General features: G+C 42.3%; 2 protein-coding genes across 13 annotated transcripts; one reads left to right on the forward strand and one right to left on the reverse strand.

The window, feature by feature from the left end:
• Window positions 1-723: 723 nt before the first annotated feature.
• HNRNPK (heterogeneous nuclear ribonucleoprotein K) lies at window positions 724-20,969 on the reverse strand. 11 transcript variants are annotated; one of them, XM_064439042.1, is made up of 17 exons: window positions 20,844-20,966; window positions 18,178-18,256; window positions 17,994-18,073; window positions 16,991-17,088; window positions 15,486-15,542; window positions 13,967-14,010; window positions 13,000-13,072; window positions 12,296-12,409; window positions 11,179-11,307; window positions 10,384-10,691; window positions 9,984-10,038; window positions 6,289-6,339; window positions 5,012-5,083; window positions 3,504-3,525; window positions 3,344-3,426; window positions 2,727-2,896; window positions 724-1,941 (listed from the first exon to the last, which is right to left on the reverse strand). In XM_064439042.1, the coding sequence occupies exons 3-17, from the start codon at window positions 18,040-18,042 to the stop codon at window positions 1,908-1,910; spliced, it is 1,359 nt and encodes a 452-aa protein (XP_064295112.1). In that variant the 5' UTR covers window positions 18,043-18,073; window positions 18,178-18,256; window positions 20,844-20,966; the 3' UTR covers window positions 724-1,907. The 11 variants fall into 11 exon arrangements, with proteins under 11 accessions (XP_064295112.1, XP_064295106.1, XP_064295108.1 ...); XM_064439036.1 differs by having other exon boundaries at window positions 16,991-17,100; XM_064439038.1 differs by lacking the exon at window positions 20,844-20,966 and adding an exon at window positions 20,558-20,666 and having other exon boundaries at window positions 16,991-17,100.
• On the forward strand, window positions 20,730-25,822 carry RMI1 (RecQ mediated genome instability 1). Of its 2 annotated transcripts, none has more exons than XM_064439033.1 (2): window positions 20,730-20,833; window positions 23,288-25,822. In XM_064439033.1, exon 2 carries the CDS (start codon window positions 23,316-23,318, stop codon window positions 25,197-25,199), a length of 1,884 nt encoding a protein of 627 aa, XP_064295103.1. In that variant the 5' UTR covers window positions 20,730-20,833; window positions 23,288-23,315; the 3' UTR covers window positions 25,200-25,822. The 2 variants fall into 2 exon arrangements, with proteins under 2 accessions (XP_064295103.1, XP_064295104.1); XM_064439034.1 differs by lacking the exon at window positions 20,730-20,833 and adding an exon at window positions 21,070-21,140.
• Window positions 25,823-26,040: the final 218 nt, after the last annotated feature.

The following is a 26,040-nucleotide window of genomic DNA, read 5'->3' on the forward strand; positions in this document are numbered from 1 at the left end:
GCGCAGCGGCAGGAGCAGCAGCCGCATCCGCCACCGCCGCCCTCCCGCGCTGCTCCGCGGCGCGGTTCCCGCTGACCGCCCCGCCTTGCTCAAAACGCGGCCCCAAAGCCCGCCGTGGGCCGGTGATCCGCGGCCCGCCTCCGCTCGGGCGTGGAGGAAGGGCCGGCACCTCCCACTCGCGGGCGCAGAGGGGGGGCAGCCTGAAAAGCGGGCCGGGCGGCTTTCCGGGGCGGGAGGGGAGGCCCGAGGAACGCCGCGCCGACCCCGCGGGGGCCCTGCGAACACCGCGGCCGGTCGGCGATTCTAGGAGAACGCCCCCAACTCCCGCCGAGCCGCGCAGGGCACGTGCTCAGCGCCCGCCCCGGCGGGCCTTCCCCCACCTCGCGTCCCGCCCCCCCCCCGGCCGCGCGCCTCCATAGGCGCGTGAAGCCGCCGAGCCGCCCCCCGCCCGGAAAGCGAGGAGCAGCCTCCTTGTGAGGCGGGTTGATGGTAGCGGTGCCCCGGTCAGCCTCGCGGCTCCTTGCCCTCCCCGTTGAAGTGTCAGAGTAGCTCTTTACTAGGTCAGGAGTTACCTCACGCCATTACAAAAAGGCAAAGTGAATCCCTCCCCCTGCCCGGGGCGGGGCGGGGCGGGGCGGGGCGGGGGGGAACCCCCAACACTCAACCAAACCATAAAGGAACCCCCTCTTAGTCTGGACCCATCATATCCATACAAGCAACTCCTGCATTTTCAAATTTGTTTTTATTCAGGAAGTGGATTAGAACTTGTAAACTATAAATACAAATGCCAAGGTATTACATGATATATCCAGAGGCTTTATATTTTTTTAATTTCTCACAAATAATTCCTATGAAATTCAACATACAACAGGGAAACCAAACAAGTTTAAGTTTTGCATACAATGAAAAACAGTTACAGAGTTAGATACCATCGATTTGCCAATTTATAGGAACGTCTACCTCATACAAATAAAAAGCTCAGAAAACAACTATAGGTCATTCAGTAATGGTACAGCAACTGTCATTTCTAACAGAGTTATCTGCATTAAGCAAGCTGTCTAAAACCAGGTGTACTTTACCACTGTTTACTCAGTGACACCAAAGTTTTTTAAATATTTTATTTATATACTGTCACCAATATATGTGCTGCAGAGGGCCAAACACTTGCAAAAATGTCAAGTTTTACACAACATTTGCATGAATGTTTTTGCATTTTTTCCCAAACAGCAAAGCAGAGTCACTGTGGAAACAATTTAGTTCGTTAAAAAACCCTACCTAATCCCATCTATATCAAAGCAGAAGATCAAGCTTAACAGGACCTTTCATTTATGCATTGTTTTGGGGGAGGGGGGGGAAACAGGTGTATCCATTTTTGATACTACCTTATGTATATCTGAAGAAAAATGACCACCAAGAATAGGTTCATTGAATTTATTTGAAAATCATTCGTTCCCTGAAAAAGAGCATTACATTCTGCACACTGCTCTTAAAAGGATGCCAAGGACACATAGACTAGCCGTATTCTCTCCCCTTGAAAAACAGTGTAGGTCAAGCGAGGTGTTCACAACAATTACAGAAAAACATTACAATTTCCCACCACCAACGAACAAAAATAAAATTCACTCTCTCTGCTGCTGCTTCAAAATTTCAGTGTTAGCCTCATGCGCCTTTCCCCCCCACCCGAGTATTTGTAAGGTACTAAAACATTACATCTGGTGGACAGCAAAGATTCCACTACACCTCAAATGCAGAACACCTATGAAGCAGAGGAATGTTGGCTTTTTAAACAGAAGCAGATTTAAAAAAAAAAAAAAAAAGGGTGCAGGACTCCTTCAGTTCTTCACTAGTCTTAGAAAAACTTTCCAGAATACTGCTTCACACTATAAAAAAGAAAAAATAATCTTGCATTAGAATCCTTCAACATCTGCATACTGCTTCACACTATAAAAGAAAAAGAAAAAAGCATGTATTAGAATGATGGACCATACATCTTACATCAACATTCACAATGACATTCTTAGAGCAGATTAAATTACAAATTCCTAAGTCATTTAAAAGTAAATAATTTTATAATATTAATGGCTAATAATTATAGGTGTATTAATGTATTAGGCATATTTAAATATTAGTGATCTAAAGCCAAACATTTGTGTTAAAACATTAAAATCTGCTATGAGAGCCAACGTGTTAGTAAAGCAAACCTAAGCAAATTAAATCTGAAGCTGTTAGTATTTGGCAGGAAAGACAAAGTAATGTCAGCAAGGTGTGAAATGCTGCATAACAGCACCAAATCGGTTTCAACTTGTCCTGTAGAGGCATGATCTGTGCCATATGGCAGACTGTGATTTGTTGTCAATTTAGTTATCTAAAAACAACAAAATCACTAGTCTTCCACACAGAACTAGACCAACATCCACTGATATCTTCTATATTTTCTACAGGCTCTATATTATTTATGACAAGTAGTTTTTTTTGCAGCAGTTTTCACCAGAGAAATGAGAGGACTGCTTGGTTAAGGCATCTTCCAGCAAGATTAGTTTTGAGGGTGTCTTCGTTATAATTAGAATAGAAAACAGAAGAGAATCAAGGCAGAACTACCACTGAAGAAGTTAGGTTCAAGTAGTTACAACCTGCCTTCTAAAAACTCTACCACAGAGAAGAACAGCTTTAGAATGTACAAGTCAGTTTAAAATTGACAGTAGGGACAACATTAAACTTCAACTTGCCTGTTCTGCAGTAAATACTGTGCATTTTGTATCTGATCCTGTGTTCCCGTAATAGTTATTATCCGATCTTCTGAGCCTTCTAATGGTTCATCAATTTTGATTGAAGCTCCTGACTCATGACGTATTTGTTTGATTCTCTGGCCTCCCTTTCCAATAATAGATCCTGCCAACTAGGGGAGAAAGCAAACATTCATTTCCTGACACAACTTCCTCTCTAAAAACAGTTACAGAAATCACAGCAGTGTTTGAGTAGCTTCCATAAGCTTAGTTTTTAGAGCTCCAACAGAAGCTTACTTCTTTACAGCCTGAAAACATCCCCTGCAATATTAATTGTATGAACACAGGTGGGATAAAACTGGGAGAACTAGCTGCTCATTTGCAAAAACCACACGATCTACTCAATATTAACAATTAATACAATTCTTTTGTATGTCTATAAAGTGAAGACAAAACAAACACCCGAAGAATTGACTTCTGGTGATTCAGAAAAACAAAGTTAGAAGTCCTTATCAAGCACTCTAAATATTTCTGATTTACTTATCTAGTGTGAGACAAGGCTGTGACATTTTTTTTTCTTAAGAGAAAACTCAAGCTGAAAGCAAGTCAACTTTACTTACATCTTTGGGAATTGTTACTTGTGTTGTGATGATGGGTCCACCAAGGTCTCCATAGGAACCACGCCCCCCTGCATAAGAATAGTCTGATTTAAACGTATGCATCAAGCCCTTCAATAACTACATAATGAAGTACATGTAAAGAGTCTATATAAAGACTTACCATATCCAGAACCACCCTCAAACTGTAAGAGAAAGAAAAAACCACACCTTAAAACAGTGAATAGCCATACTTCATTAACATATTTTTATCTTAAGTATCATATTGTTAACTCCTAACCTATTTGATGCAAAAACCTCAACCCCCAACCTTGCTATAAATTCCGCAGTGTTGTGCCATCAAAGGCATCCTGAGTTGGAGGGCAGACCAAGAAACAAAAGGGTGGGTGGGGGAAAATCTTATCAACCTCTTAACCTGCCCTGTCAAAACCTCTAGGAGCAAGCCATGAAGTGGCATAAAGCATCCAGCCATACCTGTTTACCAAGCAGTCTCACTAACTCAGCTGCTGGTAGACAGCTCTTGATGCTGACATACTCCTGCCCCTTGGTCTAAACTAACATTCAAATGAAAAGATCAGAGGACAGCCTTATTAATGCTACTAATACAGTTCAGGAAAATACTCCAGCCTCCAGTTTTAGGACAAAATGTTTACCTGGTGACTGTCAATTGTCCTACTTTATCTACATCTTCAGGGAAAAAAAACAAAGCTAAAAGTAGCTCTATAACTTGTCTCTCGATTCCAACTACATCTTTGTACGTTGGAACAGATTTCTCATGACATGAGTTACTCCTGCTAAAGTCACCATATACCAAATCCAAATCACTGCAATGAGCATTCCTGGCCTCTTTTTTGTTTTTAGTATTTGTAGACCAGTATTTGACATCAAGTGCTTCATTTCCTTTAATGACTTCCAGGTGCACAGGACCCCATTTTTATACTTTCCTATAGAAGCAGAGAATAAATACGCACGCTTCTCCAGAATTCAGCTTCTGGGAGAGTCCTGGGGTGGCCTCTGTGAGAAGAAGCCAGGGGCTGCCCCTGTTCCGGACAAAGCCAGTCAGTTCTAGCCAACACCAATATAGACCCAGTGCTGCTTAAAGCCGAGATCATCGGCAAAGCTGGTGGCACATCTCTGGTAACATTTAAGAAAGTGTAAAACACCACCAGCGTGCACTGGCTGTGGTTGTGAAAGATGAGCAAGGGGGGAAAAAAGCTAGAGAAACAACCCTGCAGACACCACAGTGAAGGAGGGGGAAGAGGTGCTCCAGGCACGGTAACAGAGATTCTCCTGCAGCCCATGGAGAGAACCAGTCTGGAGCTGATACCCGTACTGCGGCCTGTGGAGGATACTATACCAGGGGCAGGCAGACAGGCCATGAAGGAAGCTGTGGCCTGTGGAGAGCACAGGCAGGTGCAAGCGCCTGGCAGGACACGTGGCCTGTAGGTGGGGAGATCCACACTGGAGCAGTCTGTTCCTGAAGGACTGTGCCCCAGGAAGACAACCCAGGTTGGACCAAGTTCTTGGAAGAACTGCAGTCCATTGGAAGCACCCACATTAGGGCAGTTTATGAACTACTGTGTCCCATGAGAGGGACACCACACTGGAGCAGGGGAACAGTGTGAGGAGGAAGAAACAGAGACAAAGTATGATGAACTGACTGCAACTCACCATTCCCCATCCCCCTGTACCACTCATGGCAGGGGAAGTAGAACAGTAGGGAATGAAGGAGTGAAGTTGAGCCTGGGAAGAAGTGAAGGGTGGGGGAAAGGTGGTTTTAGTCTTCCTCTTTTTTTCTCACCATGCTGCTCTATATTTAAGTGGCAATAAATTAATCTTCCCCAAGTCAACTCTGTTTTGCCCATGACGGTAATTAGTAAGCGTCTCCCTGTCTTCATCAGAGTCACAAGCTTTTCCACCTTGTTTTCTCCTCTCATCCTGCTGAGGAGGAGTGAGAGAGCAGCTGGGTGGGCACCTGGCAGCCAACCAAGTTCAACCAACCACAACTACGTCTCCCAAAATACTATTTACCAGCCACCTTTTTAGACAGCCAAAATGGAAGCTACTCAGACCAAAGAGCTGAGCTTATCCTGTCTCTACACAGCCTATATTGTGTAACCATGTTACTTAGCAATACAGATTGTAATACAACCTAACAGAGCTTGTAGTGGAGTCCAAAATACAATGGACTCTGTTTAAGGCTATTCAGAGGCTGATCAGAGCAGCATACTCCATACACACAGACATATTTGTGTTGATATTTGCCACAGGATCCCTTTTTCGGCTAATCTGTTTTAAAGAACAATCCTTTCCTTGACCAATTCTGCCTCCCCAGACTATAGGACAGCAAATGAACTTGACAGCAGATGAGTTAAGTAATTACATTTGCTGTGTTTATGTAAGCTAAGAACGATCCTTTAATATTTGGCAGCACTTTGCCATCTTCTAGACAGCATGAACACCTGACAAAGCCCGTAACTTCCCTTTCCAAAACCTATTTGATCAAATGGTATATTTTCAAATACATTGCTAAGTAAAGCATAATTTATCCACAAGTACAGGTAAGAAGCTACTTTCAATATTTGCTGTTTGAAATATGAATATTATGAAGTGACTACAAAATATATATCCTAAATGCATGCATCTACAGTGCATCAGTTATGGAAAAAGCTACTATTTACAGCATGAAAAAGGAGTGTAAAGGAGGCAGAAAGAGGCACAGAAAAGCTCCTCTCTTCTGGCTATGCTGCTGCATACTTCCACATTTCTATTAACTACCTGCTGGCACAGGAGATACTATTAAGTCAAACTGCTGATAAATTCTGAGTCAGGAGGACAGCTTTATGATTTTCAATAGGTGCAAGTTACCACTCAAGATCAAGAAATTCCCATTATCACTTAACTTGTTCAACAAAAGAGTTTTCAAAAAAAAGGCTGAGCACACTCACCAACTCTGGTGGCTGCATGTCATCACAGGCATCCACATGACACTGCATCATCTTCCAGACACAACATAATAGGAAAAAGAGAGGAAAGAAATCTACGTTAAGGCCATGTTATGCAGACTTATGGCTAGCTAGGGAAGAAACACATACTGGTACAGAGAAACATTTATATTACGACAAAGACTTAAACTATGTGATTTAGACCACTTTCAAGATTCTGTGTCTTTCAATTTCACTTTGGGGGAACTGCAAGTGGTTATACTCACTTATGCCTATTTATGTGGTGTAAATAGATTTTTTCCTCTAACAAAGAAGGTCAGAAAGCTAATGGCAGAGCAAAGCTTAAACAAGCTTTTCTTTTAGATGGCCTTCAAGTGCCATGCGTTAGAAAAATCTTTTATTTCTGCTATGCATTAGAAAAAGAAGGCTTAGTAAGGTTGAAACAAGTAACTGTCAGTGACTGTATTTATGCCAACAGCAGGTCAAGCAGGAAGGGCACTGCTTCTCATGTTCTACCAACTCATTTCCATATACCTCATATAGCCAAATAACTAGGCTAACAATCTACTGCTGCCTAACTATATTAGAAATCTAATAATGTTTAAAACCTGTGATACGTAGCATTTCTTTTTTTCGGAATTCTACAGTTTCAGCAATTGATGTCTGTGCACTCTAGAAACAGCTTCTCACCCAGGATATCTTAACATATAAAACAATATTCTACAGCACAGACTCATTTGTAGTAGTGACTACTGGTACTAGAATAGAAACCAGATGACACACTGGCTGGGTAAAGGAAAGAGCTTAACTTTTACATCTAATGAAAGAGAATGTATGTGGTCCTAACTCATGTCATTTTTTTATAATAATCTTCCCTCTTTAACAGTGACCAAGGACAGTGAAATTTTGTTACTTTCTTCCGCATCTGCATGGATAAATAGAATTATATATTCTTGCTTTACTGATTTTTTACATGCTTGTTAACGTCACATCTCTAACATGAAGAATATTTTGTATTTTAAGTGTATATGCCTTTGTTCAAGTGTTCATACAGCAAAATGCACGTATGTACACATATGTAAGTTAGAAAAGATCAATAACTAGGAAGCACTTGAAGGGGCAAAGCACATTAGAAGTCTGGAGACACTGGACTCTCTGAAGAGACAGTCCATTTAACAGGAGACATTCTGATTTAAGTCTCTATTAACTGAGATTTTAAAGTGTTTGGTACTTAGAAAATTTTCAGTACCTCATCAGTTAATTAAAGAAGAGGTGAGGGGATAAAATGACTTTATATGCTTGTCCACTTTATTTTCCACCCCTCTCACTGGTAGCTGTGTGTGTTTATGTATCTGAAAGACCTCAGAGGATGAGGGTGTTAAAGAAATACATTCAGGTTTTCTTCACAGGCATTTCTTTTGGATTAGTTACACACTGAAATATGTAGCTCTGTTAACAGAGAAACAATGTAAGACTGTCCTTCAGGAAGAAGCTTCAGACCACAGATTATAAACCATATGAACTCTTTTATCAGCAGTGCATAATTAAACTACAACGGCAAGCCAAGCTAACAGACAAGTATCTCATGAAGTGGGTGACTCTGCATAGGCAAGGGGAATTAACCTATCTTTTAAAATTGAAATGGGTTTTTCTCATCTCGGCATTTACAAGGCTGTCACTACTGTCGTATCTCTGGAATTCCAGAAAATTCATAGTTCAGCATCCAATTTTAAAGGTCCTGAACTACTCAGTCTTTCTGCCTTTAGTGGAAAAGAGAACTGGCAAAAAAAACCCCAAACAAACACAAACTAAAACACACCCCCAAAAAAACCCCAACCAATACATTCAACATTTCCACGATTGAGATGTTCATCTGAGAAAAGCATCTATTCTTGCCTTTTACTGCAACTGTGTAAAATGGAATTTATGTGGAGGATTACTACTGCTCTCTCAGAGCAGCCTTTCCCATGCATTACCTAGTTCACAAACCACGATGACATTGGTTTACTCTATTTTACATATTTTGCTAGAGAATGGTTTCTGTATGAAACAAGGGTACCCTAAGATGACCTTACATCTCTGGCATGACACAACCCACATGAAGACTTCTTATGTGCTTATACAATTTAGGATACTAGGATCATGGTTAACTAAAACCAGAGCAGTCAACAAAAGCTATTTAATTTCTGTTTGAGCAGTCCTCATTTTAACCAGGCCAGTTATGAACCTTGGTCATAAAGGAGCCAAAGCCATGAGCAGCTTTCACTGTGAAGAGGAAAAATTGCTTTTTGGAATTAAAAACATGAACAGAGATGATTCTACTTACTTGTAGAAACTCATGTTGGAAAGCAAAGGTAAACCTGACAGAAGTCAGGCTAAGCAGTGGCCAAAATGGATTTTCTGTTCTAGCTGGAATGGAATAGAAGTAGACCACACTACTGCCCAAGAGTTAAACTAAGTAAGACTGTGCTCAACCAGATACCCAAAGAAGGGCAGGTTGCTCAGTTTATTATATGCTCTAGCACTGGCTTCATTAGCTGCAAATATAAGAACACAAAAACTGAGCTTTGAACACATGTAAATACAAATAAGGAATCTTGGAAGTATACTTCTCAATTCTTCCAGTTTAAGAGGTACAGTTACCATGGGTAACACACTTTTAACTGCATGCAAATCCTTCCTTTTACTATTTCTACTAAGTACATGACATTCTTGCAATATACACTTCCAGTAACTCTTACTCCCAAGAAGGAAGAAAGATGTAAATCCCATTTAGGGAGCCCATGTCACTGCTGTTCTCCACTCCTTCCTCTTCCACTGATTTTAAGTGGGGGACACGCTTGTCTCACCTGTCATCTTAAAGGTGGCAAACAAACCCAGAGGAGAAAAGATGACTGATACTATAGGTATTTACCTCCCAGACACATATGATTTCTCTTCCCAGGGAAGAGGAATCTAGTGCAACAGCAGATGTCTGCTGGGAAGTTGCATTTCAGAATATAATGTGGAAGAATATCTTTAAGCCTTTTCTTAAGCTTCCATAGAAGAAAATTTTTTTTTCTTCAGCAAGTATTAGAATTAATATGGTTTCATGTACCTAATTTAATTTAGTATTCAACTTAGCAGCGGTCCTTGCTCCAAAACATTTAGAATTACAGTGGATTTTTTGCACAGAGAAACCAGCAAATAGGCAAGAATTCTTTAAAGATCAAACACTTTCCAGATCAACTAGAGCTCTTCATAGATACTATTCTATAACCTGTATTACTCTATCTGTACTCATGTTTTCCAACAGTAGCGTTAAGAATGCTTTTATTAAAAGAATTTAAGAGAAAGTTGTCTGATGTGTTTTCTTTATCTGAAAAGCCTACCAATTCCTATTTCTGTCACCCTGATTAAAAAAAATCTAAGACAGTCAGTGCAAAAAAACCTGCAGGGTAGAGCACAGTCAAACTTCCCATATCATTTTTAATGGCAGGGAGGAAAGAAGGAAAACAGATCATGTCTCAGATACCACTTACACACAAAACACTCCTCCCACAGGAGGGGACCATTTGTATGGACAGCACATTTTGGTTGTTATCATCAGAAAACCATGCATGTACCACACTTAGGTGCTTCTGTTCAGCAGCAGTATCTTTTAACAGTCAGCATGCTAAGCGTGCTTACAAAACAGAAGGCAAATTTCAAACTCATACCATGCCATCATAACGGTCTCCTGGTCTGCCCCTTCGGTCATAGGACATAAGATCTCTAAAATGAAAAAAGCAGCAGCACGTGAATTGCATTATAAATTAGTTTCTGATTGAATTTAAATTTTCACACTTGTGGTTCACATGCAACTTAATTTCACACTACTCTAGCCAAGCAGTGAATGACTTAGAAGTTTCAGAACTACTGACTATAGCCCTGGGAGATTACTACAGTGCAGCAAATAATTAAATTCCAGTACACTTTTGAAATAATCTGGTTTAATACACTCAGTCCTGCATAATCACTACCAACATGAAGGGCAGGAAAAACATTGGAAAGCCGAACATGATTCAGAAGACTGTACACAATGTGAGTTTTGTATAATTTATTTATGCAACAACTCACCCGCCACGAGGAGGTGGTGGAGGAGGAAGAGGAAGATTACGAGCTCTGCTGCCACCTCTACCACCACGACCTGGTGGAGGTGGTGGAGGTCCTCTGCGAGGGCTCATATCATCATAATCTCTTCTCGATGGAGGCATTGGTCGTCCGCCACGACCAGGGGGCATTCGATCAAAACCTCCTCTTCCACGCATCGGAAAGCCTACTGGACGTCCCCTTCTATCATCAAACATCATTGTGAAGCCACCATAGTCATAAGTTTCATCATAGAAATTGGGATCGTAAGGCTGGGCCCGTCCTTTAATTGGAGACTAAAACAAAGAACCCCCCCAACCCAATCAGGACTATTACAATTGGCATATTTAATTAAATAAATACATTTAACAAACAAATATGAATTTATGCATTTGGAACATGTTCTCAATTTCATAATGCTGGTAAGAAAGGAGGAGATGGTGATGTGTTTCCTGTGAACTTAACTATGATAGAGAAACTGCTGTTACTTATCAATAACATAAACCAAACAAATTTTGTCTTGCTTCCTCTTCGATTCTTGCATCTTATTAAGATATGCAAATAATGAATAAAGGCCCACTAGCATCAAAAACTGCTTCCCTCCCCCATAAGGTGCAGCCCAATTCTAGAAAACAGAAAGCTTCCAAAGGTGGTAACAGTCATTGTTACTAGGGAAGTAGGAGGTACTGAATTCAAAATAGAAACTGAAAGAAACCGTTTTTCATCCAGATGATCCCTAACATTCATGAATGCCAACGAAAGAATAAGTTTAATAAACATTACCTCAGAGATAAGATCCAAGATAATCTTGATACATTCAACGACTCTATCAGGTTTTCCACCAATAAGCACCACTCTGTCAGTAGAATGAGGACAACACTCTTGGAAGAGCTTAATGGTGGTCTGAGTGTTCTGTTGAAGAAAAGAAATCCAGGATTGTCCAATACAAGTACTTTAAACTTTATAAACTCATTAGAACATTTTTAAGAAACAATCCAAAAAACAGTTAAATTCCCAGCTATTTTAAGTGCATGCTTGCTTCTGAGTTCTCACAGCAAATTTAAGTGGTTTTTTTTGTTTGGTTTTGGTGTTTTTTTTAAATCTGTACCAACATAGTTCCATTTTCTCCTCTTTCAATTATCTGGTCTACACCATTATTTAGTTAAATACTAGCAAAAGGACCACCTATCTATTGCAAGCTTGCGGGTTATACTAACCAGGACACAGGAAAACATGCTTTGAATGCAGGACAGTGATATTGCTAGGGTTATGTCTAGTTATCTTGCCTTTCTTAACTGTGCAAACAGGTATCAGCTTGTACCTGAACTGATCTGAAATTGCCTCTAACAAAGGACAGAAAACAGGTGTTTTCCATTCACAGAGACCCTTAGCTTATTAAAACCTCATTCCTTCACTGAAAAAATACAATGGTCTTCTAGAAAGTAGATTTTAAAAAATACAGTAATAAAGCCCTTTTAGAGTAATATTCAGACATCCCTTGAATTATCACTGTAAGTTTGTGCAGATACATTTACTCTAAACCATTTTGCATGTCCAACCACACAAATTAATCTAGTCTATGCAGCAGTTCATTCTAGGAGTGGAAAGTACCATTTTAATAGAGGGGGAAAAATCCTTTCTTTAAAAAGATTACTGTACCACAAATATTGCTTAGAAGCTTGATTTTAAGTCCTGTAGGCTTTATAACCAACAACTTTACATCTGAGAGTTTGCAAGAAAAGTTGCAACTCACAGATCAACCTCAAAGCATTGGAATTGTGTATGCAGTATGTTCTGAAGGAATTACTGCACAGAAGATACATTTGCCCCTTATGAACACAAAACACTGAAGTTGTTTATTGAACAAAACCCAAATCTCAGACCAACAGGAAACAAGTACCTCTCTGAGTTCTTTAATTTTAGCACCCTTGACACCAATAATTCCTCCTGCCAAACTCTGATGAATAAGAAGTCTTAATTCACAGTCGAAGTCACTGCCTTTGTAGTGTTGATACTGTAAGACAGACGCATATAAGGAAAAGAATAAAATATTATTCTTTACATGAAAGTATGTTAACAAAAATTTAAAATATTTGGGGTTTTAGTAGTTTTTTTTCTCCAAACACAATGGTATGACTTCATTTCTTGCTGAAATGTAATCCTCTATCTCCTTTGATGGGATCACAACTATCTGGGCACCTCACCTCAATATAAACTGATGCCAAATCAGTTTGCCTTGTTTATTACATTGCATAACCTTCTACAAAGATTTAAGAATATAACAAACAGTGCAACATTCTTACTTACAAAGTCAATGCAGGATACAAGTTACAACTGCTTCAAAATTGGGATGAAACAAGTCAGGAGGCAAGTATTTGGAAAGGGGAAGGCTGTTCAAAACGTTAAATTTAACGAGCGACTGACTCTGTCCTCTACCCAAAAAAATGCCAACATATAGCTCGACAGCTATAACCTTTCTTTAAAAGGCTTTCATTATTTATTTTCTGATTTCCTGTATTTAAAAAGCAGCAAATCATCTAGAACCATCTAACTTCAAAATCTGATCTTTTACCTCTAGGAAGAAACAAACATTAAGAGACATACCTCTTCTAAAGTAGGGATAATCTTCTTCAAGATTTCTCCAATTGTCTCGATGTCTGCGCTTATACTCAAGATGCTGTTGGAGGCCATAACGCCAGACGATATGGAGAAGGTGGAAAAGAAGAAGTAAAGTTTTTCATCATCTTACATAAAATTCTAAAGAGATTTACTACACAGAAGAGCTTACAATAAATATTCCCCATTTAAAGTAAACCTCTTTGCTCAATTTACAACACATGCATCTTTGTTTATGCCCAATATATATGCATGATAAATTTAAGATTAGGTAGGTCTTGCAGAGAGAGAGAAAGAAAGACAGAATGGGCTTTTGGAAGGGCTCAGATTAAGTGGGCAAGAAATTGACGCAGAACTGAAAGCAGAAGTGAATATTCGTGTTCCCCGCCACCACTAATTTAGGACACCCTCGCTATTACATTGGTAAAACTGGCACACCTTCTCATAGAAGAAGTGGGGATATGCAAGTGGTGAACATCATATCTGGAGTAAGTTTATGAGACCAGTTAGAAATCAGATTACTAATGGGCTCTCCAAGAAAACAAATACAAATGCAAGACAAAAAAAGACAAAACAAATGAGAAGTGAAGGGAAGTGAACCAGAGTTAGCATTTCATCAGAAATAATTATGAACAGGTAATGTTGAGGGGAGCAAGGCGGGCCACAAAGACAGAGCGAGAGACTATTTTGAAACAATTTGATTTACAATGCAGCAAATATGCAACACTTGAAGCTGTGCTCCTTCCATTGAAATAAAATTAGTGGATTGTTTGGGTGGGCAACTCACGTAAAAGTTCAGTGACAAAAAGACTTAATGGGGAAAATAAGACAGAAAACTTGAAAAAAACAATACACCGTCTATAAGGGGATACTATTTAATTATATCAAAGGCAGGTAATAAAATACATTTCTCTCTTTCTAATCAGGCAGTGAGGCATAAACTGTTGGGACATACCGCTCGGGGCCACTGCTGTCTGGGACTGAAACACTGGCATTGTACTGCATTGGTCATTGGCGTTCGTGGATGTTGGCATTGGGCATGGGTATTCAATCGGAAGTTGTCAAGTATGGTACCCGTTTGGCAACGAGCACATTTTTGGGCATAGCCAACCAGGGTTTTCACATGGGCGTTCAGGGGCGGATGGGCCAACGTCATGGTGGGCAACGCAGGGGCAAGTCGATCCAGTACATGGGCAACGGAGATATATGGCCAAAAAAACAAGGAGAGGGAAAAGGGGGAAAAGCAATAAATTTTAATTTAATACAAACTATACTCATTACTCTCAATTAATGAAACAAGCTTAAGTTGTTCTGAAGACTAACACAATAACGGATTGCTACACCGACTGTGGCTTAACAGTATGGACCTTAAAAATGAGTCACTTGATCTGACTAAACTACTTTTTACTTTTAACATAGTAGCAGGCTGGCTCATGAGGGTAGACACAAAACCTGTCGAGACTGATATTAGTAGAACTTTGGGCAAATCGGGAAAGTTAGTTTTCCAGACCAATCTAAATTATCTGGACTTTGGTGACGTATTTATTTACTGGAAAAAAAAACCCAAAAGGAAAAAAACACCCTAAAAAAACCAACTAGATGCCAAAGTTAGTGAGCATATGTATGATTCCTGGCCACTTCAACTTAAACCTCCATTCTAGTTGCGGTAGTTTATGAACTTAGTTGGAACTGATTTGTAATGATATATTGCCAAATCTTGTGTTGAACAGCGCCTTGATCAGAAAAACTGTTGAAATTGTAGCTGATGTTAAGTACAGGAGTGTAAACAAAAGGAATTTAAGAAGCACTGCCAAGTTTTATAAATACACAACATTAAGGCTAAGCATGTGTCTAATCACAAGAGTCAACCCACTGTAAGATGTATATAGGCAAGTAAGTCATGACCATTTAAAAATGCTTCCAAGTAACAGAAGAGTGTTCTTTTACTGTTTTATACTCATATTTAAATCAAGCAACCTTAACAATTAATGCTTTTGTGCTTCATGTGCAAGCTGTTATAGAACAGATGGGTCATTCTGTTTTGTTTGCTTCTTTAAAGGAAGTTAAAGAATTCCACTATCACTGGGTTAAGCCAGCCACCTGGAGTGGTTTCAGTAGTACTATAATTGAGTCACACATATGGGAAATGGTACAATTAAGGGTTTTAAGCTTTGTCAGTATTTCTAATCAGGATGTTAACTCACTTGAAGTGTGTAATTTAGTGGAATCCTATTCAAAAGCGAAGAGATTTAGAATAAACCTCTTCCGCCACATGAGTCAAGCTGGGTTTTAATTACAGCAGAAATTGAAGAACCAAGTTACCTACTCTAACAATCACTACATATGGCTTGTAACTACACTGTTGATGTCTAGAGTTGAATTGCTCCCATTTCTAGAAATGCACGCAATCAAGCTTTCGAGGTAGCGCTCTGAAAGAATTGGTGTTAGATTAGTTCAAACTCATATATACTCACGTCTGTACGAAGTGCCTTAATATTTTTGCCACCTTTTCCAATCACTGCTCCAGCATTCTGGAAAATAGTTTTCAAAAGTTATGTTACGCCAAGACTGCAAAGACTATGTTTTTGAATGCAAGATCAAGAATGGTAGATCTATTTTTGCATTACCATTACCCTGTTAGCCTAGGAGGTGGGGGCAGGCAGGCACTGCTTTTCAAAGACTTAAATCAAATTGAAACAAACTGGTATAGTTTGTCCATGGTAAAAATGACCAACAGCTTTTGCCACTGACCTTTGGAAAGATACGGACATTCAGTTTTGCAACTAATACTTAAATTCCAAATAGGAAGTTCCTAGGCAATTCTGCCTGGTTAAAGCAATCTCAGAGACTATAGCTCTCAAAAAATACACTGTATGAACATAAAGTTGGTCAATGGTTTCCCTAATTTATTTGATCAACTTTGTTTTCCTAGTTTTGATGGGGTGGGGTGTGTAGTTTTGTTTGGGATTTTTGGGAGGGGCAGGGGAAAGTTGTTTTTCAAGGAATATATTTGCAAATTCCATTTTTGCAAGCCAAACATTTCTCGATAATTTCAAGTGCTTATTTTGTTATCTGTTACTTGGACTGCTTTCTCAGAGCAGTCTATCTGGAAAATGGTTAAAGCCGACGTTAACAGCCAACAACTTCAAGTTTCTATCATCAACAGGAATAAACTGGCAGGTAGTCCAGAACAGTAACTGCAAAACTATATTTTTACCAGGTTATTTCAAGGATTACATGCAAAAGCATTGCTTTTACTACACAGATCATACATTAGCATGCAAAACACTTCACAGTACCCCATGTAACTTGACAATTGGTCAGAAATACCACCCATGGTTAAGGGAACATTCCCCCAAGCCAACACAAAAGACTGAAACACTTTAGAAAGGACAAATCATCTGTACAACTGGAAACACCAGAGGAAATTCACACATAGCAACTTTACTTGTAACTATTTACATTTCTCAACGAAACCATTGCAATCTGTGATGTATTATTCCCATATTTCTTCCTGTTGATATATTTGAATAAGTTTAATACATCTGTTTGGGTGTATTACTAAAATCCTAAGCACGTTCTTGTCTCACCCCTCATACTTAATTTACAATCACTAGCTGATCATTCGTTTCTAAACGGCTTCCTTTCCAGAGACTAACACAGTCATTCCCCTCAAAATAACAACCTTTCACTCAAATATAAGAACACCTTACAATTTCTATTCTTTTTTTTCAGAAAGTACATCTTTTAAAAATAACTGTATTGTCTGTAGGGACTTACCCTTTAAAAGAACCACTGAAGATAATTCCATCACAATCCACTTTTACTCCCATTCACCCACATCTTAAATTATTCCTGATAAGGTATCTCGAATTAAATAAAGTACATACTCTTTCTAAACATATATCCCAACATACACTTGGACACTACTGTCATGAGCCAATGCTATAAGCAAAACCAGTAAAATGAAAAAGCATACTTTGCTCTGAAGCAGGATGCGCAACTCAACCATCTCATCCGTGTTCCGAGATCTTTTGAAGGCCTGCTCTTCCTCCATATCTTCTGCAGGACGTTTGCCTGTAGAGAGGTCCATAGGTGGGAAACACAAACATTTATTTAACTTTCTAAGTCATAATAAGCTAGAACACTTGCCAAATTTATGCTCTGTATTCTTAACACATTCTCTCCTATTAGCCCAACGCTAATTACTGATGCCTACTCTGAGCAGCCATAGCACGGAAACAGGTCCTTACTTCAACAGCTTCCATGTCAATTAACTACTGAAAATCCATTTTTTAAAAAAAAAAAAATCTATGAACTGTGGTTTAAATGAGAATGTTGCACACAGTCAGTGAGAAATTCATGACACGCTGTTTGATGTGGTGCAGCATCACCCACACAGCATTTACTTATAATTTACAATCAGGAAAAATCTTTTTGGCAAAAAGCTCAAATGTAGTTTGTCCAGCACTGAAATACTGGTAGAATAACAGTAAAGTAGCACTTCAAACGCTGTTTGGAAAAAACTGGCATGAATTAAAAACACTAATGCCCTAGCTTCCTCACTAATGATGTCCAAGAATTTTTTCATGAAGCTCTTTACAGGTATTTCACCCAAGTTTACTGCATGTAAAAACTGCAATGAACAGAATGCAATTAATGGATATGCCTCATAGTATTTTTATGTATTTACGCTCTCCACAAGTAATGAATATTTAACCCTGAAATATTTTCAAATCTTTAGTCATAACTGTCAACCACCTACCTCATGTCTAAAACATCCCAACAGAAAGATTATGCATTTATGCTTCAAAAGCATATGTAATGATACAGTCTAATTAAAAATGAAAATATTTAATGCAGTATGCAAAAGTACTGCAGATACAAACATCTGATACAGTTAAAGCATTACAAAGTATCCAGAAACCCTGAAATTTAAGGAGTTTATTTTCTAAAGAGAAATACTCCTTTAAAAAATTTACCATTTGTCTCTGTGTTTGTGAAGGTCTCTTCCTGTTGTTCAGTCTCCATCTCCTTTTCTTCTTAGACAGGCAGGCAAAACCTGTTGAAGAAAAAAGAAGTTGGTACATCTAGTTTGTGAAATGGCAAACTGCAGATCGTACTAAAGAGAAAAAGCAAAAAGAAATGCCTGCTTCTAGAACTTACCACTATTATATATCCTTGCAGAGAACAACTCAAGTATTCTGGGCGGGATCAAAATCCAACAGCCTATTGCTTCAATAGCCTATAAAAACAGCATATATCAATCGTGACTTTGCTCACTTACAGCTCCAATTCTCACTACAGCCAAAACACAGAGGTTTGACCTGAGTTTTTGCTGCAAAGTTTCTTTTTAAAAGAGAAAGTATACCCAGGCCAAAACCACCCCTAAAAGTAGATAGGAGATAAGTCTGTAAACTCACAGATAAACAATTACTGTCTGAATTATAGCTTTTGGGCACATGCTAGTTTTAAATAACCATATTTACTGAAAATTATTTTCAGATCTTTAAAGCGAACATGCATCCAGCTCCTATTTTCAGTATGTTATAGGACACATGCCTTGAATTTACTTTTTAAGGACACTACATAATGATCTACTCCTGCTGTTTAGTTCTAAACAATTTTAACTAAAAAAAGTCCTATTATGGTAATTGTCAGCATTAGTTTTATAAATTCTCTAGCAACATACTAGCAGACATTTTAGCATGCGTTCTACTCAAGGATGAACAAGAGACAAATTAGAACTTCTCGCCCCACTGAAAAAAGCTTTCAGAAATGTCACCCTGCATAGTTATGTATAATCCTCTGCACCCACACAACCAAGAACGTCAAAAGCAGCTGAACTTCACTATGATTTTCTGAAATAGGTATCTTATTTGCGACCTGCTTTTGTTAAGTTAATCTCGGAATACTAGTAAGTCACATTAGAGTGAAGTCTGGACAAAAGAAATAATTTTGCAACTTATTCTCTTCAGAAGCATGCTTCTACAGATAACACAGCCAAACAATCATATCTGCCCCCTTGGATTTTATTTTTTCCACTGCCTCAACAAAGAGCCACTCATGGCAATATCCATGAAGGAGAGAAAAAAACCGCGGTGCGTTTAACTTTTTTAGCCATGCTCTCAGCCAGCTCTTAATGTGTAACTGATGCCCTGCGCATACAGGCTAACAGCAGGCACTGCCTTCCCAACACACGCTGGTTTTCCCAGGCACTTAAAGCTAGCTAACGGGCACACGCAGGTTTAATAATACAGAAATCCCAGCCAGAGACTGCCAACATGCTGTTACGTGGGGGAGAGTTGGGAAGGGCCGGGTGCGTTTTTTGCACGGTTTAAACAGCCCTTTCGGACCCCGGCTACTCCATTGCCAACTACGCCAAGAATTTCAGGGCTGCGAGGAGCGAACTGCAATATGCTGCCCCAAGCTTATTTTCCCCTAGTCGCGCCTATTTACCCGCCTTGCCAGGCCTCCCCCAGGTGACCTCAGTCACCGCGCTCCGCTGGGAAAATGGAGTTCGCGGGATTCGCCCGGTGAACGCCATGTTTTTATAACCACCCGAGGGATAAAGCAGCCGCGAAAGGCGGGAGGCGGCACCAGCCACCACGAGCATAAGAGCTAGGAACCTCCGGCCCCGCTCCCTCTGGGGCCCCGCAGCAGCGGCTCCTCCCCGCGGAGCCCGGCTGGCCCCCGGTGCCCGCCCGCCCTCCGCGCCCCTTCCCTCCCGGCGGGGCGGGGGAGCAGAGGCGTTACATAACCCCCACCGCCCCGGCTTCGCCTCGCCTCGCCTCCCCGCCGGCGACCAGCAGAAATGGCGGCCGCTGTAATGGCGCCTGCCCGCTGCTAGGCGGAGCCCGGAGCGGAAAAGCCGCCGCCACCACCACGCGGCCGCGGGGAGATTTACCCCCTCAGCCCAGGGAGACACAAAGGAGACGACCCGCGGGCCAAGCGCCGGCGCAGCCGGCGGAACGGGGCAGCCCCGCAGCCCGAGGGGGTCCCCGCCGCCGCCCCCGAAAGCAGCCTCCCGCCGTGGCCGAGAGCGCCATTCCCTCCGCCCGCCATCATTCCCGACAACTCGCCCCGGGCACAGAGTTATCAAGGGCGGGCGCAGGAAGGCGGCGGCGGCAGCCGTTTCCCCGCCCTCACAGCGCAACCCGCTAGGGCTGCCGGCCGCCCCCGCACCGCCGGGAGCCACGGTGGCCGGGCCACCGGGCGCAGGGACAGCGCCCGCACCGCTCGCCTTCCTCTCGGGCCGGGCGGGACCCCCGAACTGCCCCCAGCCGCCCTAGGGGCTGTCCTCAGCACCGGTTCCTCCAAGCAGCTCCCGCCCCATTCCGCCACACTCCCTGTCGAAGTGCGCGGCGGCCCCGAGGAACGGCGGCCGCCGGGGGCTGAGGCCCCGCCGCAGGGGACGCGCGGGCCTCTCGCACCGCTGTGTCACGCAGCAACGCCCGGAGGGGCACAGCCTGGCCCGTGTACCAGCGTGTCCTGTCCCCGTCCCCCCCCCCCACAGCGCCCCCTCCTCGCCGCGGGCTGTGCGTACCTGCGCTCGCCACCAGCCCCACCGCGTACAGGAGAAAAAAGGGAGCACCCCCACCGCCAACGCGCACGGCCGCTAGCGCCGCCACTCGATTGGCCCCGCCGCTTCTCCCCTGCGCGGCACCGCCGACGCCTCATTGGGTAAGGCCGCTGCCCATCAGGGCGCTGAGGCGGCAGCCCCCGCTCCGCCCCGCCCTCCGTGAGCGCCAGGCCGGGCAGGCCCGGCCAGCGGGAAGAGGACAGCGCTGCCCGCCCCGCACCGGCGCCCCACGGCCGATCGGTACCCTCACCTGCCCCTTGGGAGCCGCGGTGGACGGGTTGTAGGGTGGCAAAGCAGAGCGAGAGCGACTTCGGCCGAGGGAACAGAAAATGGCGTCTGTGAAACCCCCGCCTTGTGCTCGCTGCCCGTCGCCGAGTGGGGTGTGGGTGGGGGAGGCAGGGCTCTCGCGATGCTTAAAAGCGCGCGCGACGCGCGCTTCCTATTGGCTGCTGAGGCGCGCGGGGTTTTTTGGGGGCCATGAGAGAAGCGCAGCCGCGCCCCCCTGATCCTTCCGATCCTGGTGCGGTGGATCGGGGTCGCCCCGCCGGTAAGTGCGAGTGCGAGTGCGAGTGCGAGTGCGAGTGCGAGTGCGAGTGCGAGTGCGAGTGCGAGTGCGAGTGCGAGTGCGAGTGCGAGTGCGAGTGCGAGTGCGAGTGCGAGTGCGAGGTCGGCCCCTCCGAGAGGCTGCGGGGTGCGGCCTCCCCTCCCCTGCCCTCCCTTAGCGGCCGGCGGGGGCGGCAGGCTGGCGCTACGCTTGGGCTACGGAGCTGTCTTGTGAGTGGGGTAACTCTGGGGAGAGCACGGTGGCAGGGCGGGTTTTCTTCGCTGCAAGTTATAGCAGCAGAAAAACCCCAAACCTGGTGTTTCTTCACTACTACAGTGTTTCTTGTTGTGTGGCGCTCGGTAGGGAGGTTGAGCTCCTTGGTCATTCTTTCTAAGGCTTTAAGGGGTTAAACGTGATCCAGGCACAGTTAGGCAGCCCAGTATGTCTTTGATGTATTTATCAATGACCCGGATGCAGGAGCTGAATGCACCATTAGCAAGTTTGCTGGTGATGCCAAACTGGGAGGTGCTGTTGACTCTCGTGAGGGGCAAGGGGCCTTGCAGAGGGATCTAGATAGATTGAAGCATTGAACAATCATCAATGGCATGAAATTTAACCAGTGCAAATGCCGGATTCTGCACCTAGCATGGAGTAACACTGGGCACAAGTATGAACTGGGAGATGAATGCTGGAGAGCAGCCCTGCAGGAAGGGATCTGGGGGTGCTGGTTGACAGCAGGCTCGGTACGAGTCAGCAGCGTGCCCTGGCAGCACGGAGGGCAAGCCACAACCTCGGGTGCATCAAGCACAACAGAGTCAAAAAAAGGTGATTATCCTGTGGTACTCAGCATTGGTGCAGCCTCACGTCGAGTACTGTGTGCAGTTCTGGGCCCCACAATTTGAGAAGGATGTGAAGGTCCTTGACTGTGTCCAGAGGAGGGCAACAAAGCTGGTGACAGGGCTGGAAGGCATGTCCTGTGAGGAGAGGCTGAGGACTCTGGGCTTGTCTAGTTTGGAGAAAAGGAGGCTGAGGGGTGACCGCACTGCTCCCCACAGCTTCCTGAGGGGGGGAGGTGGAGAGGGAGGTGCTGATCTCTCCTGCCTGGGATCCAGCGACAGGATGTGTGGGAATGGTTCAAAGCTGCACCAGGGGAGGTTTAGACTGGACATTAGGAAGCATTTCTTTACCAAGAAGGTGGTCAAACACTGGAACAGGGTTCCTAGAGAGGTGGCCGATGCCCCATGGCTGTCAGTGTTTAAGAGGCATTTGGACAATGCCCTTAGTAACATGCTCTAACTTCCGGCCAGCCCTAAATTGGTCAGGCAGTTGGGTTAGATGATTGTTGTAGGTCCCTTCCAACTGAACTATTCTATTCTGTTCTGTTCTGTTCTATTCATGCATAACTACTTCCTAAACTAGCAAGAAGCTAGAGCTTATTAACCACTGCTCTTCCTGAGATGATGACTGCCAAGATTTAGTGCGATTGCAGCCAAACCCTGGACTGGGTCTCTAGATAACAATGATGTTTCAGGCTACTTTTCTGTTGTTGGGTACAAAGCTTTCAACCAATTGCCATGTAAAAGTCACCCTTGTGATAAAAGGGCATACAAATCCCAGTGTGCTTCTGTTGAAGGTGGGGTCTCTTACCTCAACAATGCTGACAATATGGGTGAATAACTTTTCAGGTCAATTTCTGAAGTAAACTGGTTATTAACAGCAGCACCCACAGAGATAAAACCAAAACAAATAGAGGACATGTATAGAACAACCTAATTCTGGTTTTGGGTTTTTTTCATCCATTTGCTTTCCACACATAACAAAAGGATTTCAGCTGTATGTTTATAATTAAATCAACAGAAAAGGAGAATTCACCAAGCAGGATTGCGTGTGGAAGTCTCCATACTTTCCTGATACTCCATAATGAGTGAAGTTTACATACTTTTTCTGCTGATTGAAACCTTAAACATTGGAAATGCATGTCTATTTTTAGTATCTGTAGAAATGTTTTTAATTTGAATTGCCTCTATGTTGTCACTCTTAGAGTAGCAAAACTTTCAACTGAGAGCAAATTCTGTGTAACACAAGCAAGAGAATTGTTGTAACTTTAGCTGTTGTCAGAAGAGTAACTGTCTTTTTGGGTTTTGTTCTAGGGAATTCACTCTCTTAACTTAAAAGAATATGTCTACATCTAACATTGCAGCAAGAGTGGAAACCTGGCTTTCATCGACATGGCATGTTAAAGTTCCTTTGACATGGCTGGAAGCATGTATTAGTTGGATCCAGGAAGAAAATACTGGTAGTAATTTAAGTCAAGCTCAGATTAACAGGCAGGTATTTGAGCAATGGCTTCTTACGGATCTAAGAGATTTGGAATATCCCATTTTGCCTGACCGTATCTTAGATGCTCCCAAAGGAGAGTTGTCAGGCTTCTACTCCATACAGATTGATTCACTGGTTGATGTTAGCCAGCCAGCATATTCCCAGTTGCAGAAGCTGAGAGGGAAAAATACTGTAAATGAGGAAGTGACAGCCAGTACTCAGGCATTCCAGAAGCCCTGGGAAGCAAAGCCTACTCGAATGCTGATGCTGCAACTAACTGATGGGATACATCAAATTCAGGGCATGGAGTACCAACCAGTGTCTGTCCTCCACAGTAATCTTCCTCCTGGAACAAAAATCACTGTACAGGGTAATATTGCATATCGTCTTGGAGTCCTTCTTCTTAAACCAGAAAATGTGAAACTGTTGGGGGGTGAAGTGGATGCTCTTCTGGGGGAGTATTCTCAGGAAAGAGTCCTTGCTAGATTAATTGGAGGAACTGAAAGCCCTAATTCTGTTGGACAAGCTGGTCATGACCAAATTGTTTCAAGGCCTGTGGATGAATTAGAACAAAGTCTAGGCCCTTTGGATGAAGAGCTTTTAGCCAGTCTTGATGAAAATAATGAATTTACTTTAAACAACACAGCATCTTTAGAAAGTGGATACTGCAGTAGGAGCAAAAATTCTAGTACAGCCTCAGGTTCACTGACTGCACGCAATGGAAATGTTTTGCTGCAGGAATCTGGAAGCCTTTTGCTTAATTCAGATGAACAAGTTTCACCTCCCATAGAATATGGTGATGACTTTTTAAATGACTTTCCTGTAGAAGATGACTTTCTTCTGGAAGAAGAGATGGAAAGAGAGCTGGAAGAAGTGCTGCCAGTGGTCATGAACAGAAACATAGGTTTAATTACTGAGAGGCTTCCACACCCATCTAGCAGCTGCTGCAATTCATCTTTAAATGGCACTTGTGAAAAAGTTGCTGTAAGTAAAAGAGATAAGCCTTTAGAAGCTACCAGCAAGCAAAAAACTTTCAGAAGAACCATATTTGATGGAGATAGAAATAGTATGAGTAGCTTTTCACAGCAGAATACCATCCATCAGACCTGCAGTTCTGCAGATATTTCATTGGAAAATCCTCCTGAAGAAAGGCAGAATGATACGGACCTAGATGAGAGCAGATGTAAATCCCAGCACACTTCTGGCAACAGGCTCTTAAATGATTATCCTGTATTTTTCTCAAAAACTGATCCAGAAGCAGATCAGAAGGGGCGTGATTTGCAGGCGTTGCCCTGCACAGCAGCAGAGGCACACATGGATTTAGATTCTCCACCTTTCACGTATATTTCCCTTCTCCTTGCAAAAAAACCAGAAACTGTTACAGTTCTGAAAGTTAAGTGTTTTCTTGTTACTCTTACTGGAAGCCTCACAAGCAGCAACGGCTCCTGGAGTATAAAGGCAAAAATTTCTGATGGTTCAGCTTATCTTGAGGTAGATTTTGCTGATGATATTCTAACAAGTTTGCTTGGCTTTTCAGTGCCTGAAATGAATAGGCTGAAAAAGGATCCAGCTTCACATCTGAAGCTTAAGGATGGTTTAGAGAAATGTCAAAAACAACTGATAGATCTCTGTTGTTTGATGACTATAGAGTTTAATCCACTTCAGTCTAAAGCCACTGTATTAATTCTCCAGGATGCTGATGCAAGGCATCTAGAACAATTGAAGAAACGTTTGTACAAATAATGTGTGCAAACTTGCACACTGTGTATTAGGAAACATTTAAGTCAGATTTGCCATGAAAGACTGTTGAAAGTTAAATTTTAAAGCTAAGTGGTATGTCTTTTATCAGGAAAAGTAATGGAAAAGTGAGAGGAGGAGATGACCTGTTGGAGCAAAATTAGCAGTTTGTTTTTTACGGTGACAGTACTGAAATAAGCCTTCAAATATTTCTGTCTTGATTTAAAATACTCATGTATCATTTTCATTCTGTAAAATCCTCCATGTCGTTGACAGGTGACCTGGAGCAGCAGAATTTGTCAGCAAATGGAAAACAATGAACAAACCGTCTTGTTATTTTACTTTTTCAGGAATTATTTACCTCATTTGTAAAAAGTAACTATAGGAGGCTATCAGCCTTTTCTTGGAGGAAAGCAGTTGAGTAAACTTAAATAAAGAATTATTGTTTAAATGCAGTCTCTTCTGACTATGCCAACCTGAAAACTCCAATACATATTCAGTGTAGTAGAACCTGAAGGGTAGAGAAATGAAAGATTTTCTTCTAAATGTTCAGGTGTGGGGAGAAGAAACCCCCAACCCTATACACAAATGAGATAAAAAGCTGTATATTATAAAAAATAAATCAAAAATAGCGCCAAATATTTTTAAGTCTTTTATTAACAAAGAAGAATTTTTATAATATATGGGGAATCTATTTTTGTCATGTTGATGTTAATCATTGCTAATAGTTTTGAACCCACAGGCAACCTTATTCATTAACTCTTATGATCATTTGTCTAACCTTTTCACAGTGTAGTCGAATACTTGTGCTACAAACCTGTTGTACATGTGTATTTAATGTTGGTCT

Source organism: Phalacrocorax carbo, chromosome Z (genome assembly GCF_963921805.1).
Source record: "Phalacrocorax carbo chromosome Z, bPhaCar2.1, whole genome shotgun sequence".
In the NCBI taxonomy this organism is placed as follows: Eukaryota; Metazoa; Chordata; class Aves; order Suliformes; family Phalacrocoracidae; genus Phalacrocorax; species Phalacrocorax carbo.